Below are 15243 nucleotides of genomic sequence, written 5' to 3' on the forward strand. Positions count from 1 at the left end.
CACAAGCTTTCTCCTCACGCTCTCTACTCACTTCTTAGTGACGAATGAACCATATGAAATGTAGACGAGATTCACAATTGTGATCATTAGAATTGGTATATATGTATAGTTATACGTTCAATGTAATGCAATAATCCCCTAGTACCTGTATAGGTAAACCGAGAAACCATGTCCCCAAACCCAGGGTTGTATCCTAGTGCTTCGCAGCGCTGTGCTTCGTAAACCACCCAAGTTGTTACACAAAAGAAATCAATCCAACTCCCCTCGCAATGCCATGGTTGTGTGTATGTTATATACAGCTCCTGCAGACTGTGTCCGCCCAGAGATTAATGTATAGGTAGTGGTCGGTGGGTGTCGATAGAAACATCGCATAGCCCTTCCTCGCCTGGGATTTGACTCGGTCCTTGTCTAGTACATGACGCTCTGCCGCCAACGCTCAATGGATTGCATCTGCCCATTATGGCCGGGCTGCATGGGCATCTGCATCTGCTGCATGGGCATGGGCATGGGCATGGGCATGGGCATGGGCATGGGCATGGGCATCGGAGCCATGCCTTGCTGCATACCCATGGGCTGCATCTGCATCGGCACACCCATGCCTCCGCCATAGGGGTGGTTCATGCCGTTCATGCCCCCCATATTGTTCATACCGCCCATGCCCCCCATGCCGCCGGCAGTGTAGCCTCCATATCCACCTAGATTCGGCTGGCTCATCTGAGCCATGCCAGGGTTTCCATATACTTGATGCTGCTGCTGCTGCTGCTGCTGCTGCTGCTGCTGCTGCTGCATAGGCTGCTGGAGAGGCCCTCCGTAATTGCTCAAGGCCATGCTGGAGCGGTTCCATCCGCCAGGTCCCATGTTGACACCCAGTCCGGCGTTCACAGGCGGCAGCCCAGGCTGTGCGAGGAGACCTCGGGCACCCGGGGCGCCTCCAGTACCTCCAGTACCTCCGGTGGCGTCGTTGAAAGCGCCATTCTTGTACCCGCCACTCCGCTGCGTGTTTGGTCCGGTAAGGGTCTGCGGCATCTGGGCGCGGACCGCAGCCATCTTGGCCTCTTGATCCCGAACCTTGCGCTTCTCCTGCTCGAGGCGGCGCTGCTCGTCCAGGGCAGGGTTGTAGGCAATCGGGTGGGAGTTGAGGACGTCGGCCAGACTGTGCTTCTTGCGCAGCGGAGGCGCTTCAGCCTCAGCTGGCATCGGCCCGCCGCTGAGCATCATCTCCTGCTCGCGCGCCTCGCGCTCGGCCTGTAGTCTCTTCCTCCGCTGGCCAAGCGTCTCCTCTCCCTCCTCCGGCTGGGCCTCCTTTTCCTTGCCCTTATCCCCGGGCTTCTTCTCATCATTATCGCCAAACTGGGCCAGGATCTCTGCGGAGAATGCTCTGCTGACAGGGCGGGCGTTGGGAAGGTTGTTGTGTTCGGCTTCATCCTTGGCCCTAAGGCGTCGCATGCGCTCACCCAGGGTCTCTCCGGCCGTGGCTTCATCCTCTGACTCCTCCTCGGGTCTCAAGTGCTCGGCAGAGGGCATCTGGTTGAGACGCATCTGACTCAGCCCAGCGTTGAGGGTAAAGTTGCTTCTCTGCTTCGCCAGTGTCCTCGGGGGTTCTAGGCCATGGAGACGCGCACGACGGGAGCTGAGAGGCTCGTTCTCTTCCAGGTCACGACGCTCCATCAAACCCATAGGTCGGTTCTTCTCAGCCACATGCGGGTTGCCGGCATACAAGACGCCAAGAGGAACTTCGTCTTCGTCAGAGCTGCCGTCTTCCTCTTTGGCGCCGTCGACTTCCCAGGCAAGCGCAATCTTCTTCTTCTCACGATGCCTCTTCTGTGTCTCGGCAACCGCGTCGAGCTCGATAAGGGTGGCGTGCATGCCGTTCTGCCCAACATTACGGTTCGGGTTCTGGGTGCGCATCTTGGCGTGGTACTTGCGTAACTGCAGCTCGGCGAGGAGGGTCGTGGGAGGCCCATCGAGGACTCCTGCAAACTCGTCGACCTCCTCTTCTTCCTCTTCCTCATCAGAGCCCTCGCCTTCGGCCTTTTCTCTATCCTCGCCGTCGACGTGATCAGAGAGAGCCTGGCTCTCCTCCCTGCTGCCGGCCATGGAATTCTTCCTAGATCCATTGTCGGAATTCTTGCTGAATGGCATGAGGCCGCCCTTCCTCTTCTGCGACGCGGCCCGAACATGCTCTTCGGGGAGCAAGACTGTAGCGGTAGACTTGCGGTTCTTCTTCTTCTTCGTCTTCTTCTTGTCGGGGCCGTACGTTTCATCGCCCAGTTTTCCTGCAAAGGCGTGGTCGGTAAAGGCACTGACCGGGGCATTGGCAGACGCATCAAGAATGCTGTCGAGCGTCGCCATGGCGGAGCCTCCCTTGACCTCAATCTGCGGTGTTGTCGACGGCAAGTCGAAAAAGGCGCTCGCGCGCAGTTGTGGTGGCAGGTTGGAAGCCCTTGGCATTTTGGACTTGCGGCGTTGCGTTGGCGGGGGATCCTCTGGCATGTGTTCGGGTTCATCACCGCCACCAACAGCAGCAGTACCATCACCCGACAATAAGGCGTCACCCTGTTCGGATGGCACATGGGAATCGATGACGGCAGGTTCTTTGAGTGAGGCGTCACCCGAGCGCTGTCCCTCCATGTCGTCTCCAAGGGAGGTCATGCCGTGACCGGCAAGCGGATCGGGCAGCCACATCTTGGATTCGCGGACCTGAGACGCTTCGGGATCCTGGGGCAGGTACTTGGCCTGGCCGAAACCGGGATGGCCCATGGCTTGAAGCACCTTGGAGTGCCTCGCATTCCGGACCTCAGTCTTGGGCTTCCTGGAGAGCTTGGGCGGCAAGTTGAGCATGGCAGGCACGCGAGCAGGGTAGTAGAGCATCTCTTGACCGGTGAGCTCGTCAAAGTAGGATTGTGGCCGGATGGTGTTCCTGTTGTTTCGTGGCATACGAGGCGGCGGTGCTTCGTATTGAGGCTCTGGACTATCTGGCATCGGCATGGTGTGCGGGATGGACATGGGCGCGTCACCGTATTCGCTCTGCTCGAGGTCTTCCGGCTGGCAGTGCACGCCGTCAAAGTCCCCAAAGGCATTGGTGTGGTCAAACGTCGAGGTCGATCTCGATCTCGATCTCGATCTCGGCGTGGGCGGCCTGTCGTCAGAGTCTCGCCTGCCGCTGTCTCCGCCAAAGTCCAGGCCAAGGCCTCCAGAATGCTGGTCCATCTCGCCAAGCAGGTTGAAGACACTGCCGCGGTTCTCTTCGTTGGTATTGAGACGGCGGATAGTCGCGTCGTCGTCGGCTGTCACAGGGATAGGCGCGTGATCGGCTTCATCGAGGACACGTCCAGTCAGGGCAACGGGCTCCGACTCGGCAATCTCAGCAAGGGAAGGCTTTCCGGAGCGGGCGCTCCTGGTAGACCCCTTGCCGGAACCGTGTCGTGACATGATGGCATCGACATCGATTTCGGGGCGACCTCGAGAGTTGTTGGAGCCGGAGCGCAGGCGGCCGGTCAAAGAGTGATTGGGAGACATGACGTAGCCGCTGGGAGAGTAGCCGCCGAGGCGGGCGTTGTTGTTAAGCTCGACGATGGAGGCGACGGGAGGGATGACGCGAAGGGGGCCGGAATGGGCCGAGGATTCGTCGACGGGGGAGTTGGAGGCGGCGAGGTTGGCGGCAAGGATTGAAGAACGGCGGGAGTCGGAACGCTTCAACTCTCCATGCAAGTCGCGGATGGCGTCCTCGATGGAGCTGGTCATGGACAGGCGCTCGGCTGACTTCTCGAGAGCAGCGACGTTTGTGGTGTAGGCGCCGGAGCGGCAGTTGAGGTCGGGGATAGGGTGTTTAAGGTTCAAGGTGCCCGAGTCGGACGTGGTTCGGACGATTGGTTGGGCGACGGGTCGAACGAGTGTAGATGCCGAGGAGGCGTGGTGCTGTTGCTGTTGCTGCAAACTATCCTGGATCTGGGAGATGAGGCTGCTGTTGGATCGAAGGGACGACGTAGAGATGTGACGGGCGAGAGCAGCAGGGGCTGAGAGGACAGTCGAGGAGGGAGAACAGGCGGCGAAGGAGTTGGAGGTGGTAGAAGTCGAGGTTGCCGGGCTCGTGATGGTGCCAGTTGCAGCAGCAAAGGATCTCGTATTGTGGCCGCTCGTGTTCAGGTTGTCTGCGGTGGTGGTACTGGCCGGGAAAGTATCGATATTTTTCGTACGAAGGGCCAAGGGGGCAGAGGCCACGACTCTGCCCGTGGGCATCGGCTGCTTCTCCTGGATGGCTGCCGCTGGCGCTGGCGCTGGCGCTGGCGCTGACTCTGGCACTGACTGGGGGCCCTGTAGCCGGAGGGACGTGCTGGCGCCATCCCTGACGCTACCGGCAGCCGTGTCCTTATCGGATCCCGTATTCTTATCGTCCCCTACCTTAGGTAAGTTATTCTTATCGGTGCCCGTATCCTTGTCGCATTTCCTCTTTGGGTCGTCGAAGGTGGTCCCTGCAGTGGTTGTCGCTGTAGTGGTAGACGCAGCGGCAGCGGTACTGCACCTGTCCTCCAGCTCCATTTCCATCTCTTCGTCTTCGTACGCCCTGCCCCGTCCCCTTCCCCTGTTCACCTGCATCGGATCTAGCGACAGCGGCGTCGACCCGGCACGGCGCTGGCGCGGGCTCCTAGACGAAATTGCGAATGGCGGCACCTCGTCATCTTCGTACTTTTCGCACTCTTCTTCGTCTTGATCCACAGCATTCCTCACTTCGGCCACCGTGCTGTGACCGTCACCGTCTTCCTTTTGACTTTTCCTCGAGTGCGACCCTGACCGCCGTGGCCGAGACTCTATTTCCGTCGTGTCGCGTGCACCCGAGACATTTCTCTCTTGGTCTGCGTCTGCCGCTGCCACCATTCCTGCCGTTGCCAAAGTCGTCCCCGTCGCCGCGTGCGATGATGTTTCTCCGTGTAAGCTTACTCCTGAATATGCTTCTCTCGACCTCGACCTCGTTCTAGTCTGCTGGGTATGCGCTGCCATTGTTGCTGAAGGTGGTGATGTCGATCTCGATCTCGGCTGGTCGCGGAATTTCGGGCTACTCGTCGTCTTGCGCTCTCCCGCGCTACTGCCACCAAAGCTCAAATCGAATTCGCGATCGGGGAACAGTTCGCTGTCCATAGACAGAGGCGTGAAGCTCTTGTCGGCAAGAGACAAAAAGTTGGCGGGACTGGGCGTTGCTGTGGCGGATACGGACGGCTGCGACGACGAGGATGTGAGGTCTTTTGTGTAATCGTGGTCTGCTTCTGCTCTTGTTTTCATTCTCGTTTTGGTTGTCGTTTCCGTTCCCATGCCGCCTGCTGCTGCGTCTGCGTCGCTGTAGTCTGAGCCCATGGTCGACGTCGAGGACCTGCGCACCGAGGCGTAGGCTGCATGCGCCATTGCGGTATGGTGAAGGAACTCAAAACGAGTTTTGGGCGCAGCAAAAAAAAAAAAAAAAATGTAAAAAAATTTCAGCACGGTAAAACGTCGACTATGTTTACCTGCTTGCGACTTTCTCGGTTCGGTCGAGTCTGGGGTGCAGTTCGTTTGGTGGGCGGTGATAATGGGACGGCGTTTCCGAGTCGCGGTCCCTGCGTGGGCGGTGCACCTTTGTCCAACGCTGTCGTCTGGAGTGTGAAGTGGTTGTTGTCTCTGCTGTTGCGCAACGGTGAATTTTTTTTTAAAAAAATAAAAATATCACTTGGATGCGCCGACGATGGGACGAAGTCGTTGGCGCTTGGGTTCTCGTTACTCCTTGATGTTTGCTCTCTGATGTGTGTGTAGTCTGTGATAGGGCCCTGCTATTGGTGGTATCTGGTGATGCAACAATGTAACTCTTGTGTTTCGTTGCGCAGCGGTGGAATTACTGCTGTTGCTGATGTTGCCTTTCTCCTTCTCGTTTCAATCTGCGAACCTGGTGACAGTGACGTAGCGCGCGAAACATGGAGGATCTGCTGCAAGTGTCGAGGGTTGCTTCGTCCTAGCATCCGGTTCCAAAGAAGTCGGTTCGTCGGGAATGCGCCGTTGTAAGGGCCGCGAGTTTCCAACCCGAGTGTTTCTTTCTTTCGTCGCAGAGTGCTGCTGTGTCGATGGGTGGTGGGTTGAGCGAGGTACCGGTGGCTGCGCCGAGGGGTATAAGCCGAATAAGAGACGAATGAAAAGAAACCAAAAGGATTGTGAAGAAGGCTGGCGAGAATCGAGGCACAGGCGGTGATACCAGAAAGCCAAGATAACGATCGTCCTGCTACGTACGACCTGCGCCTCCTTTGCAAGAGGATTAGAGATGGAGAGAGTGTGTGAGGGTATGTAAGAGAGTGAGGATGAGTGAGAGAGAAAAGAAGATGAGTAAGTTGCAGTGTGAGCTGTAATGCAATGTCCGAGGACGAGTGACGACGATGGGGGACGGATGGGATGGGACGGGACGGATTCGGGGAGGGTGGGAGAGGGTGTGTAGATATTGGGGCCTTTGCTATGGGAGTATTCGTACAGATACAGCTGTGTATTCCCACGAAGAAGATGGACACCACACTTCTCACTCATCACTCACACCCACTGCGGTGAACTGGGGGATGGGGGATGGGGATGGAGAACTCGGAACGGGGGACGGATACAGCAAGGCAAAAGATAGCGCGCGCACGCTCGCCGGGCAGGTTCAAGGGTGGACTTTCTGGGCAGCCGGCAGGATGTTCCCAAGGTCTGGAACCCTCCCCCCAATTCAAGGAACAAGGAACATGGCAGCAAGCAGGAGACGGAGAGGTGTTAGCCAGGTCTAGCAGATCATGGTTCCTCTCGCTCTCCCGTTCCGTCTCTATTTCTCTCTATCTATCTGTCTCTCACTCTTTCATTTGCCTCTCATGCCCTTCTTCACCTGAGATCCCAAGTAGGAAATTTCGATGGACAAGATAGACGCACACGCCCCTCCGTTCAAACTTCAACCCCATGCATGCCCCGAAAGATAAGGTCGAACTGCCTCTGACTTGGCCCTCTTTTTTTTTTATTTAGAGATAATCCTAGGCCACGCCGTGTGACATGATGTACACGTGTAAGGTACTCCGTAAAGTGAGATAGTTTCCGGGGTTGCAAAAGATGGTCGAGAGAGACACGGACGGCTATCTCATCAAACGCACGCGCGCACGTCTGGGGATCAAGCAAACAAATCGACCGAGGGGTGGTTAGACACACTTAACAGCAAGCCCTCCGAGGTTGGAGATACGCACTGATGATGGGACAGCTGGTCAACGGGGCTATTTGCTGGAACAACAAAGCAGCTCCGCCTCCAGCATTTCGGCTCCAGAACCCACCACCGCCTTTTTTTTTTTTTGTCCCTCTATTCATCGTCTGTCTTCAGCTTGGTCCGGTTTGAACAAAGTCCCAGTTCCAGACCGCGTCCAATCCGGATTCAGAACTTGTTCGTGAACACTCTAGTGTATTACTGGCTGCCGGTGAAGGGAAGGGTGTGTGTGTGTGTGTGTGTGTTCCCATTTGGAAATACGAGAAACTCTTGTAATGGGCAAAGTTGGAACCTCAAGTTACGGTAGGTACGTTCAACGACTGCTGTATTTCCCGGTGTAATTTTCCCACACGTTATTTCTTTTCCATGCTTTTTTTTCTAGCTGTCCGCGGGGCCTTGATTTTCTCTGGTCAAATAGCGACGAGCTAGTATGTAAGCGGCCTGTCTTCGATGTGGAGGTCGCGCGGGGTTAGATAGGAGCATGTGCCCGCCGCCCGCCGCCGTCTACTGCAGTAGTAGGCACTGGCTCTGCGCTTGTTCCCCAGAGGAAGCCAATCTTCGAGATAGTCGGACGGTATCAAACAGAGAAACAAAGATGAAAGTCTGCGGGGAGGAACAAAGCAATGGCAAGAAACAACAACAACAACAACACTAGACGACGGCATCTCGCCTGCTAGACCTCTCCCGAATTCTCCCCCAGGTCCCCTTCCCCCCCCCCCCCCCCCCCCCAAAGTTTAAACAAAACGAAAAGCTCGGGCTAAGAGACGTTTGACAGGTGAGCTCCGACAAGGCCACTCCCTGAAGAGGTTCCCCCTCGTGGGCAATGAGAAAAAGCTTCGCGGTCTGGAGGTAAAAGCCGAAGAGGAGAGAGCATATTGAAGCTGACGCATTCTCGTCATCAAAGTCTCCGTGTCTCTAAACTCTACGATCCTTCTGCTTAACCAGAACTTTCTACATGCGCGGGGGGGGTTTGGGTTTTTTTTTCTTTGCTGGATATCGCTGCTGTAGTGACTCCCTTCCGTCGTCGCCGCCGCTTCAGACCACCCATCCTCCGTGTCTCTCGGCGTTGCTTGGGAGCAATCCTTAAAATTGGATACTGCCCCTCGTCTCTCCCGGGTGACGAAGAAAATCATCAGATAAAAAAATAAAAATAAAAACCGCCCGTGTCGCCGAAGAAGAAACGACAAGAGGGTTCTTCCCCGTCAGGGGCACGCAGCAACGAGGCACACGACACGCAGCGCAAACAGGGATATTGCCCTGGGCAGAGCGGCAGAGTACGAAAAAAAAAAAAAAGAAAAAAAAAACCTTGGGTACGGAGGTACACCCCCACCACCACTGAATAGCCCCGTAAGGATGACGATAATGACGATGATGCCGTTCACGGTTCCTGAATCCCTCTTTTCTTTTTCCAAATTATTTTTTTTTGCGGTCCCGCTTGCGCTATTGAAGATGAAAGGTTCAGGGGTTGATGGACGGTTCAAATCTGCCCCATGGCCCCCCATCGCGTTGCCTGGGGAGAAGGGGAGAAGAAGGGCTGTAATTACCTGATCATTGGATTTACTGAACTGAATGGGTTGCTAGACGCGCGGAACATGAGGCGGATACGTATCACTATGAGAAATTTTGTGAAAACAAACTTAGTGAGATGAGATGACAAGAGTCAAGCGAAAAAGGGTTTGAGCTGAATTTTCAGATTATCCAGACAGAGCAATCTTGTACTCTATTGGCCGACGAAGAAGGTCAAATGAAACGATAACGACACCAATCGACGTTGGAAGAGAAGAGAGAAGAAAAATGGGCTTGCGTTTTCGGCACCCTCGATACCGTGGCTGATGAAATCGAAGTGAGCGATGAGTTAGTTGGCTGCCGCCGGGGGTTATGATTGAGCGATTGATTCTAGGTATCCGTACTGTAGTAGTTTGCATGAGATGAGACGCAACGTGACGGACTTATCAGCGAGAAAGAAACAACCCGAGACCGGCGTTAGTTCTGGGAAATTAACCCTCCCAAAGGTTGAAGCGATGCAAAGCCCTCGAGCAAATCATCGACCTTGATCTCATCTTCCTTATCGCCAAAAGAGCCCCCCATGGTCCAAATGGCATGGTCGTAGTGATGATAGCCCCAAGCCCCCCGCGCTCGCGCTTACTTCCTTAGTCCCCGGCCTGCCATCTCATTCCCAAGAAGACCGGCCGGCGCCACATGTCGCTGTCCGGAAACTCTGTTGTTGCCTTTGCTCTTTACGGAGGAGTATCTTGCCAACGGAGTCGAATCTAGGACGGGGGCGGTCTGCGGGCGAGAAGCATGTCTGAACAACGCATGCGGACCCCGTTGGCCCCCAGAGATGGAGATGCCAGGCGGTCAGTCTTCCTTTTCGTCTCTGGGCATTTGAATGTCTCGGCTGTTCAGTTTGGCGTGTGTGCGGTACTATCTGGGCAAGGCAAAAAAGGTCGCAGACTCGCAGGAGAAGCCGAGCCGGCTGGTTCCTCCGGAGCATCATGTTTCCCAGGCCCCCGGAAACCTTGGCCTACATCACGGCAACGAGCATGAAGAGCAAAAGATGGGACGCGGAAGCGCTCCAAAAAAGTCTCGAGTCCCCAAGCGTCCAAGTCCCGGTAGCCGAGAGTTCCCCAAGGAATAGCGGATATATACGCGTTTAATCGGGTCTCACTTACTCATATCTGTCACTCGCTCGTCAACACATCTCCATGATCCATCAAGAGCATCCGCATTTCTTCCTCCGCAGAACCCGAGAGGGCCCCCAAACCCACACATCAACTTCCCGAAACCTCACACGACAGTGACACACCAAAGGAGTGTGTAAGCAAGGATCCAATTCGATGCCTGTGGGAATCGTTCATTTCCCACCTTTCCCGGCTTCCCAAGCACCCAAGTTCCCAGCAAGTGCAGGCAAAGGCAAACCCGACATGAGGGAAAATATCCTCCGGTGCCGAATGCCGAAAAAGCATGGCAAGGGGGGACGAAATAAACGTGCTAAAACTAAGGCAACAGACGCTCAAGTGGGCAAAAGGCACGTCTGAACCGCATACCCGCCCCCGTTCCGTCCGTCTGAGCGTTTTCTAGTCCCATGCCCCGTCTACGCTGGACAATCGTCATCCTGCATTGAAGGTCTCCAGATTATAGGGTACTCGGTAGGGTTTCTTCGTTTCCCATCCTGTTCGAGTTGACAATAGTGACAGTTAGTCCCGAGAAACCATTTACAGTAGCGCCCATGCCGACCTCCCGTTTGCGCCAAATCGTGGCGATATCATATCTCGGCCTTGCTCACCGTAGACAGCTCACCGCAACATCGCGAACTGAGATCTCGATGTCTTTTTTCTCGTATTTGGTTTTTATTCAAACTCTTCCAAACTTAGATAGGGCAGGATATCAAATCGCAGCTAAGTTTCGACGCTGACACTCGGATCCCTTTTCTTTCGCGCTCACCCATGTAAGCCGGACCTAAACGTAACCATAATGGCAACAAAAAACTTGGTCTCGTCTAGACTACCACCCCCCCCCTCGTGATCCAACCATAACCCCCAATACCACCCCTCCGATTCAAGTCGAGATAATCCAACCAGCCAGCCAGCACACCTTTCGGCCCACCCAATGCAGCCACGCAGCCACGATCACGCTGGCACCAGCAGTTCGCAGCCCGTAGTTTCGCAGCGGGGATGGCGTCGTGGCGTCGTGGCGCGGAGGAACCACAACCACCCCAGACGCACGCCGCGTGGCTTTGCGCCTCTCTCTCTCGATTCTTCTCTTCTCTTTCTATGTTTCTCCTCCACAAAGGAACCTCTCCACAAGGACCCAAGAAGGAATGCAGAGAGTGGAACAAATCTTCAAGCCTGCCTAGAGACAGATCAACAGTTGACTAATATAGTCTATCCAATAAGATGTACAGAGAGACAAGCCCCAAGACTCTCTCGATGCTCGGCTCCAGCCACACCCAAGTCCATCATAAGAGATGGCCAAGTTGTGGCCACCCGCGCCGCAGTTCGAGAACCACATCGATTTCGTCGGCCAAGGGACACCAACACCCGCCGGGCCGTATGCTCTCGGCAACGGCACGCTCCCAGCATTGGCAAACAGAGGCCGACGAACCGCAAAGCAACAGTGACCCCACGAGCTAGTCAGAATGCCGTTTGATGTTTTGAACTACTTCCTACAGTATGCCTTTCTGGCTCCGCAGATTTCAACCCCGGGCCCCCGGGGTTCTTGACGTGGCCGAATGCGTCCTTCTCCAGAGTGCTAGATTCGGCACTTCATCTTGTCACCAAGAAACGTCATGTCGCGGTACGTCTCCACGACGCGTAGAGTAGACTTCCGCATTATTGCAATCTAAATATTCCAGTCGATTGGTTGCTGAATGAAAGCACTCCAAATGAAAACCGCAAGTTTTTGAAAAGAAAACCTACCAACTCATACATCAACAACAACAACAACAATAACAACAACAAGACCAACCTCGCACACCGCAAACCCCAGCCCTCGCTCCGTGCCAAATCAAGACCGGGCCCGACCAACCGCTCCCGCCAGTCCGTGCCCTCCGCCACGACGGCCCTCTCTTCACCGGAGGGGAATTCCAATACGGCCCTCCCAAGCTCCTGACATCCCTAGACTCTCTACGTCGTCCTTCTCTCACGACCAGCCGCGTCTGTAAGCGGATCGAGATCGCTAGAGCGTTGCAACGATCCAATTTCACTCACTCACTCACTCGCAGAAAAGACGACATACCATACTGCTTTCAGTGGAAAGTCCACAAGCAGGATACCAAGGCCCGTCGTCTAAACAATGTCCAATTTGATTACCTACACCTCTGAAGTAAGCCTGCAAAACTCTATTTCATCCAAATCAGGACGGGAGAGAGGGAACCTACGAAAAATTAACCTCGAACCTGACTCGCGAAAGATGAAAGTCCAACCGACCCGGCGTCCTGGAAACCTTGAACCCGGAACCAAACCCATTGCCCCGGATTCCTCCCCCAAAGGCTGAACCATTTTTTATTTTATTTTTATTTTTTCCAACGGTGCAGTCTTTCTGTTTGACCAACCCCATTCCGCCGCATGCAGCGTCCGTAAAAATGAAGTGAAAACATTTTATCTTCTTCACAACAACCAACGTAAGCCTCAGGATTCTTTCCAATGACCGCCATCACAACACTGATAGAATAACGCGACGCCAAACGATGGCGACTACATGGAAAGGTCCTAGTCCGTGCGCGCAAGAAAGGATTCAGTAGTGCGATGATATCCGTCGCCCGCAGGGCTACGGAAGGGCCGCCGCAGAGATAAGCGACGGGGGATCGTGGCGGCGGCCGTCGAGACCGAGACCAAGGACGCGGGCGCGCGTTCGCGATTTCGCGCACCCAGAGTCTTTGCCAGATTTCGCTTGTCCCACCTTGCGAGACCTACCTCTCGTTCATCAGACAATCATGAGCTTGTGATAACGCCAGGGGGGGGGTTGAGAGCCTTTCCAGATTCCGATATCATGGGTTCCTCATTTCGTTTCTCTGTCGCGATTCCGAATGGATTAGAACCCACAAGGGCTAAGAAGTGTCTCAAATTTCGCAACCTGATAACGTCCTCTGATTATTTGACAGATAAACTGATAGGACACGCCTCATCATGTACTCCCCGTAAGATGAGACCATGCAGGTCCCGCCCATCTCATCACATTTGACAATCTCGGCAGGCAGTACTCCTACGGCACAGAACCGTAATCGACCAAACGTCACGTCAAATGCACGGCCACGAAATTAAGACGCGGCCCTATCCAGATAGCAACCTTCACTCTGCGTTGAATCCGCGCCGGGGGTTGTGTGGTCCTTGTCTTGTTTCGTTTCGTTCTGTCCCGTCAATGCCTTCCGTAGACCACATGCGCCGTATCATAGGTATCGCGCCTATTCAGAAAAGGAAGAAGAGCGTGTCTCGTGCTTCTCTCTCTCCTCCATGCACCCGTCGGGCCAAGATTTCCAAGTTGTGACCAGGCACAATACTTGACTACGCCGGTGGCTGCAGGAACGGTCATTTGGGCCAACGTCTTTGCATGATGCTTGTCTCATCTGCGCTGCCCGTATCTGTACCGCGTAAGGTAAAATAACCTGCAGTCTGTACTCCGTACCGGCTTGATATGCATGTACGAAGCACATGCAACTCACGTGCAGCTATCTTGCAGCGGCTCATTTCCCGGTCCGTCGTCATCCTTATTAAACGATTTCCTGTCCTTGTCTGCCCTGGTTTGAGTTGTCGGTTGGGCATCTCGCCGGAGCTGATTGTCGCTGGACGAGGACTGCGAGTCGCTGGCCCGCGGCGTCCCGTGTTGCTCCCCCGGCTGTGGTAGCATTTTCTTGGCGACTCTTCCGCCCCGTTGCCTTTAGGTCAACCATCGTGGCATTGCAATGATTAGCCGCTGGCTTACAAAGTCGACTTTACTTTTGTCTCCTACCTTGCCCTGTTTCGGGGATGTTGGAGTCGCGGTAGCATACAGTGAGCTTGCTTTGCCGGTCAAGAGCGTCTCCAAAGTGACTAAGACTTGATAAGTAATGAGAACGAGTGATGGGAGATTGTAGACAAGGCTGATGAGCTGCTCATTGGACTCGGCTGGTTTTCCTTGGTGGAATTCCTAACATGGCAAGACCTAGGAGTAGGCCCCTGAGAAGGAAACCGGTTGAGATCAAGAAAGTGGCGTCGACTACACACACGTATGAGCACACACGAAGAAGACAGCCTTTTAGCAAGCACTCTTTTCATCATCATCTATCATAATACTAGCATCTCACATATTGCAGTCTCCGTTCGGATGTGAAAGTCCTGGTCCCGCCTACCATTCTGGAGCTGATCCTGAACAACAGTCACACCAGGCTGGTCAACCCAAGGGATCTCTCACTCACTATATAGTGACATGACGTCTGATACCAGCTCACCGCACACCCTGACATTGCCTCTTGTGACACAGGTTCGAGGGTTGTAGACGTCGTGCTCGCAACGTTCACACTGATGCTGAGCTGACTACAGTCTGCAGACTTACTTGCCACCTATATCTGGGGGAGACTGCGAACGAGTCAGGACCTCCCTAATGCGAGGTGTGACAATTTACCAATGGTTGACGATTCCTAAGGCTACACCTGCCTTTGAATTAGGACCATGATGTCAGCGTCAGATTGTTACTTATTCAGGGGGAGGAGCATACCGATTCAATCGTCCGAGTTCCGGTGGGCGTACAACTGATCACAACGTTGTTCCGAAGTCTACAATTCTCACAGAGAGTCTACTTTGAGCCTAGACGATTGTTGATATCACCATATATGTCAAAATTGTGGTTTGGGTGTCTTCTTTGGTCGTCTACACAGCAAGTCGGCTCAAAGGTGTGAATTCAGATACTCAATACTAGGGAGCAGCCGAGGAAAACTCTCCAGAGGAGCGACTTAGGCGCATGGATTTGTCGACTGGAACAAGCAGCTCTTTTGGATGCAGGTAGGAGAAATAAACGATATAGATCCCTCACCTCGAGCATCTGGTATGACCTTTCACTCATCTCCAGTCATCCGTTTTGATACCTCGAAACGGCTGCGTGTTGACCTGTCTGGAGTAGAGGCGCATCATCAGCGGATACACGAGGCGTAGTCACTACTCTCGCTTAAGTTTGTGATTATTCCGTGATTTGGACTGCCATGTTGAGAGAGATGGTGTGAAATTCGTGGGTGTGAGCCCTTCAAGATGTCTCGCGGGAACCATTTGCCAGGGACTAAACGACCACGGAACTCATGATGAGTACAAAGTATCTTCGCGACTACGCAATTCGTGCGATGCCCATCCATCAATGTTACATGACAGTTATTGACGGAGCTTCCAGACGATGTTTCCAGAACATGTTGACCCGAGGACTAGTAGAGACTCAAGCGTGGTTCGGCACCGCAACGTCTACTCCGCTCCTTTTCGCGGGAATTTTCTGGCTTAACTTCGAACATAACACCATTGTGAATATAGTAGCGGCAGCGACAGTCAGCCCCCAAA

At 54.3% G+C, this 15243-nt stretch overlaps 2 protein-coding genes across 2 annotated transcripts; both read right to left on the reverse strand.

Annotated features, from left to right (window-relative positions):
- Window positions 1–60: 60 nt before the first annotated feature.
- BDP81DRAFT_475730 (uncharacterized protein) lies at window positions 61–5597 on the reverse strand. The gene has a single exon (XM_060594750.1). It carries the CDS (start codon window positions 5395–5397, stop codon window positions 409–411), a length of 4989 nt encoding a protein of 1662 aa, XP_060439481.1. The 5' UTR covers window positions 5398–5597; the 3' UTR covers window positions 61–408.
- Window positions 5598–9275: 3678 nt separating this feature from the next.
- On the reverse strand, window positions 9276–9759 carry BDP81DRAFT_122643 (uncharacterized protein). Its single transcript, XM_060581623.1, has one exon. It carries the CDS (start codon window positions 9723–9725, stop codon window positions 9399–9401), a length of 327 nt encoding a protein of 108 aa, XP_060439482.1. The 5' UTR covers window positions 9726–9759; the 3' UTR covers window positions 9276–9398.
- Window positions 9760–15243: the final 5484 nt, after the last annotated feature.

Source organism: Colletotrichum phormii (genome assembly GCF_030913505.1).
Source record: "Colletotrichum phormii strain CBS 102054 chromosome Unknown BDP81scaffold_29, whole genome shotgun sequence".
NCBI classification, from domain to species: Eukaryota; Fungi; Ascomycota; class Sordariomycetes; order Glomerellales; family Glomerellaceae; genus Colletotrichum; species Colletotrichum phormii.

Coding starts and splice junctions, on each gene's coding strand:
- BDP81DRAFT_475730 (XM_060594750.1), bottom strand. CDS start 5,397: ATGGCGCATGCAGCCTACGCCTCGGTGCGCAGGTCCTCGACGTCGACC.
- BDP81DRAFT_122643 (XM_060581623.1), bottom strand. CDS start 9,725: ATGATGCTCCGGAGGAACCAGCCGGCTCGGCTTCTCCTGCGAGTCTGC.